Below are 4,968 nucleotides of genomic sequence, written 5' to 3' on the forward strand. Positions count from 1 at the left end.
GGTACATTAAGTCTTTTAAACCTTTAACCAAGTGCTTCATCTGGGATTCCAACAACAACAAAAAAAAAATCCAGCAAAATGTTGCAACACAGGTAGACAAAAGCATTGTTATATTCTATATTTATATAGAGAGGAATCATAACATGGGCAACTGTCAGATTTCTTGATGTCATCACTTCCTACCTGAACTAAATCTTTGAACATTAATATCTAGACACTTGCAGAAAAAAATGAACTCACAAATTGAACACCAAGAAAACCCCAGAAGGCTAATAAGGAAAACAAAAATAATGCAGTGTCATATAAGCTGAGAAAATAGAGTTTCAAGAAAATAGGAATGGTCAACAATGTCAAGTTCTGTTCTTCACAGGTCAAATAAGATCTGGATGAAAATGTTCCTTCAGTTTAATGATAGGAGACAGTTGGTGTCAGTGGAGTGATGATAGAACTAAGTGTGTTAAGGAGTAGGAAGAGAGGGAATGGAATGCAAAGAGCAAATTTTGCTATAACTCTCTAGAGAAATTTGTCTCTGAAGGACAGGAGAGCAGTTTCACTTGTGTCTCTTGCTACATATATACTATACAAAAGTAACATATGGCTCTTCTTTTTATCTGTATAGGAAAGATAAATGTTTCATAATAGCAATTATTTTCCTTTGACTTGATTTTGTTGTCAACTGAAAGGGTCTCTTACAAGAAATAATATGAATTTATACTAGGTCTCTTTGTTTGAAGTTATAGCTTATATTTTGCATTTACTTCCATTTTTTTCAGGTACAGAGATTACAGAAATCCTCCTGATCACGAGGAGAAATATTTTCATAATATGCAGTACTGGCACGTCCTTGCTGCTAAGATGACCTTCATCATAATTATGGAGGTGAGCCTTTATTAACTTTCATGCCAGTTAGTGTCTTTTCTCCCTTTAGGCATATATTTCTAAGCATATTTGTTCCGCAGAAAATTAGCATTATCTCAATAGACTATTTTGAAGGAAGTATTTGTTCTCATAAAAAGTAAGTTAGGAATATTTTAAGTACAGTGGATTGCCTATTACTCACTTACTCTTGTTGAAGACACCAAGGTAACAGAAAAGAAAAAATAAGACCTCTGTCTTTGAGGTCAGTCAGAGGGCAGAGGACCCACTTATTTTACTGAATACCTATTATTAATAAATAGTGGTTGCAGAGGCTATAATAATAACTTTGTAAGTTCGGCTTTATTATTCACCCTTGACAAATGAATCCAACAGTCAGCAAAATTAGTTAGTTGGTTTAAAGATAATCGGCTAATATTCGAGCTGGGTTTCAATGCCAGATGTCTCACTGCCAAGCCTCTGCTCTGTCCACTATATTATGTTTCCTACCTTGTGGAAAATCTAGGGTAATTATGGATATAAGACATGCAATACAACAGAACCAATACAGAGGGGGTATTTGGCTAAGTTACAAATTGAGTGCTACAAATCATAAGATATGAAGGCCGATAAGGGAGAGATAAATAAATGTTAGGCATTTTTTCACTCGACAGTAAAGGCCAATAATAGACTAGATAAGTCTAATGCAAGAAAACACAAATTCCTATCAGTTTTTGTTTAATTTTTTTTATTTTTATCAAGGTTATACATGTAAGTAATTTAAATCCTCACCCCTCTCAGTTCCTTATGAATTTATCACTTTCATTCCCACATTTTCCATCAGCGGTTTAGATCATCTTTCAGCCTGGTAAATTACAAAAGGAATTCTTTGGAATTTTTGTTTCTGTTTATTTTTTTTGATCATCCCAGGCTCCGACTCACCATCATTCTGGAACTTCTCTTCAACTTCTCTTATACTGAATACTATATTTTCTTCCATCTATTTTTCTCCCATTCTTGAATTACTAGCTTATTTTGATAAAGCACATCTTTCATTAATTTTCTGAGGAAAATAATGGACAATTTTTGAGAACTTGAATATTAAAATTTCTTCTTTTTCCACATAGATAATTAATTGGTATAGAATTTGATTAAAAGTCATTTTCCCTGAAAATTTTTGAACCAACTGTTTTTAGGTATTCCTGAAATTTTCCAAGACATTGCTCTATTTTCTGTCAGCTTCTAGTGTTGCTATGAAGTACAATACCATTCTAATTTCCCATTCTTTGTTTATGAATTTTTTATGTATCAATAAGCTTTGAGGATTCTCTCACTAGTCCTTTTATGAAACTTCACAAGACAGTCATGTGATGTTGGACTATTAATTAATTGTTCTGGACACTCACTAAGCCCCTTTGACCTGCAAATATAATTACCCTTTAAGTTGAGAAAATTTGCTTGTACTATTTTTTTTTTTTTTTTTTGCGGTACGCAGGCCTCTCACTGTTGTGGCCTCTCCCATTGCGGAGCACAGGCTCCGGATGCGCAGGCTCAGCGGCCATGGCTTACAGGCCCAGCCGCTCCATGGCATGTGGGATCTTCCCAGACCGGGGCACGAACCTGTGTCCCTTGCATCGGCAGGTGGACTCTCAACCACTGTGCCACCAGGGAAGCCCTACTTGTACTATTTCTTTGATAATTTCCTTCTTTTCTCTGTTCTATCTTTCTGGGACTTCTGTTATTCAGATGTTACAAATGTTTTGAAATTCTGTTATATTTATCATTTATTTTCTCTCCTATAAATAGTCAGATTCATATCTTTACCTTTTTATTCTACTGTTCTCTTGCTCTCATCATTATCTAGGTATCCTCTTAGTTCCCATTTGTGTGCTTCAGTCTTACCCTTTCATATTAGAGACTTTCTTATGTATTTGGTTGTTCTTGGCAATCTGCTCATATTTAAGAGCGAAGCAAGGAAAGCCGATTATAAGCTTTGTGTGCATACAGGAAGGACATCACTTGGGTGGGCTTCACTGTAGGGTGATAAAGGGGCCTTTTCATTTGAGACCTACAAAATTTTGATATCTATAATTCTAACTTCTCTGATTAGTTATTTTGCCCAGAGAGAAATCCTCCAACCTCCTGTTTGTTGAGCTATTTCATGACTGTGTTGAGAGCCAAGAAAGGCAGGAGAGACTAGAGATCTCATGGTTCAGAATGCTGAATTGCATTGAGTTGCCCTGTTTCCAGTATGGTGCCACACCTCCATCTTTCGCCATCTCTGCTGCCTGTGAGTTCACAGCTCTCTGTCTTAATTTCTGCAGAAAATATAATTTCTGCAGAAAATAAGGTACTCAGTTGCTGCCAGGGTGGGATTGGAGAGAAGTAGTTCCTGAACATGGTTGAGAGAGAGGCTCTGAAAATTCATCTGCCCCTTATACAAATTTTTAAATAAGCCTCTTATTTTTAACTCCACCCACACTACACCTTCAGAGTCCTTAGTTGAACTTTTCTGAACTTTTCTGATGATTTGAAACAAAATTGGCCTTTGTCTTGATTTCTACCATCACTGTATCACCAACTGCAAATTTAAGTGCCAGCTTTCTTCACTGTCTCGAGTCTGTTATCACTGTTTCCTCCCTTTTTTGTGTGTCTTTGTGAACAATACAATTTTTAAATTTCTTTACAAATATTTTATTAGGTTTTCAGGAGGAAGCGTAGATGAAGAGTATATTCAATAACCACGTTCAACTGGAATCTCTGTAATCACATATTTTAGTATATATTTGTTTGCTTAATGTTGGTCTTTGTAGGAAAGTTCCAGGACAGGGACTATATCTCTTTGTTTTTCCTTCTAGCTACTGTATCGAGCACAGTTTGTTGAACGAATGAAACAATTTGTATGAACATCTGCTGAACATTTGACAACTCTAGCAGTGTGTCTGATTTTCTTTTGTTTCCTCTAGCATGTTGTGTTCCTAATGAAATTTTTGTTGGCGTGGATGATCCCTGATGTTCCAAAAGATGTTGTGGAAAGAATCAAGCGAGAAAAGTTAATGACTGTCAAGATTCTCCATGACTTTGAGCTTAACAAACTAAAAGAGAACTTGAGAATGAATTCTAGTGATTTTGCCAAGCATCTCATTATTCAGGAAAACAAAGTACAGCTGGCTAAATCAGCAACCTAATCAACATAACAAGTAAGCGGCTGGTGCCTGTCTGACTTCACAGTTTTCCCTGGGTTTGGGGCCAGAAGCCAGAAGCCATGTGTCAATTTTACCCTTTCTTCTTTTTTGCTTAACTCAAAGTTTCTGTACACTCATATAGAGGCCAACTTAGTGGAGGCTGGAAGAATACCACTTGTCTGCTTCATTGGCTGGGCCCACCCCAGATATTGTTTTCTGGGGTTCTATAAATGATTGTTAAATGGATGTGTGAAATCAGAATATTGGAAGATCATGGGATGTTGCAGTTTAGAATTAAACACTGGACGTGAGCTGTCCCATCACCTTTCAGTGCAGCTGCACATTTTCATGGTCTTCATTCTGTTGGGTTGTGTTATATCTCTGTCCCATCAAGAAAAGTATTGGGACAAAAAGATGTGAAGAGGTCTACTGAGCCATAAATATATCCTGCCATTTTAGACTATGCAGATGTAAAACCAATATCAGATGAGATAAGAAAACTTACATATTAAAAATATTGGGTAAATCTCATGGCAGGGGTTTGTTCCCAAAATCATCCTGAATAAGGTAAACTTCCATCAGAATTCCAGATAGTCCTTCCAGGTAAATACAAAATTGATTTTTCAAGAGACTGAACATTTGGGTTTAAGCAAAAGACTAACAACTAATTTCTTTAAATATAACATTTCAGAAACAGGAGTTTTAAAACTGGATTGTCTTATCTGGGAAACAGCATTAAGAAGGTTTTAGATTGTTTCAGGTCTTTAAGTAAATGAAAGATATAGAGAAGTGAGTGTGTCTTCTTAGTAGTTAATGAATGCAAGATAGTGTATATCAATTAATTTATTGACTTCAATCTAAAAAATCATTGAATTATTTTTAAAAATAATTTTTCTTCCACAACACCTATTTTGCATCATGAAGCCTG

The 4,968-nt window shown here is 35.8% G+C and overlaps 1 protein-coding gene across 1 annotated transcript in view; it reads left to right on the forward strand.

Moving 5' to 3' along the window:
* ANO5 (anoctamin 5) overlaps positions 1-4,272 on the forward strand; it is a 96,360-nt gene extending 92,088 nt beyond the window's left edge. Inside the window, exons 21-22 of the mRNA XM_024764704.1 lie at positions 774-879; positions 3,822-4,272. Of these exons, the coding sequence (XP_024620472.1) occupies positions 774-879; positions 3,822-4,043 (328 nt within the window). The 3' untranslated portion in view covers positions 4,044-4,272. The remainder of the gene's footprint in view (positions 1-773; positions 880-3,821) is intronic.
* Positions 4,273-4,968: the final 696 nt, after the last annotated feature.

Source organism: Neophocaena asiaeorientalis, unplaced genomic scaffold (genome assembly GCF_003031525.2).
Source record: "Neophocaena asiaeorientalis asiaeorientalis breed wild unplaced genomic scaffold, Neophocaena_asiaeorientalis_V1.1 scaffold230, whole genome shotgun sequence".
Taxonomy (NCBI): domain Eukaryota; kingdom Metazoa; phylum Chordata; class Mammalia; order Artiodactyla; family Phocoenidae; genus Neophocaena; species Neophocaena asiaeorientalis.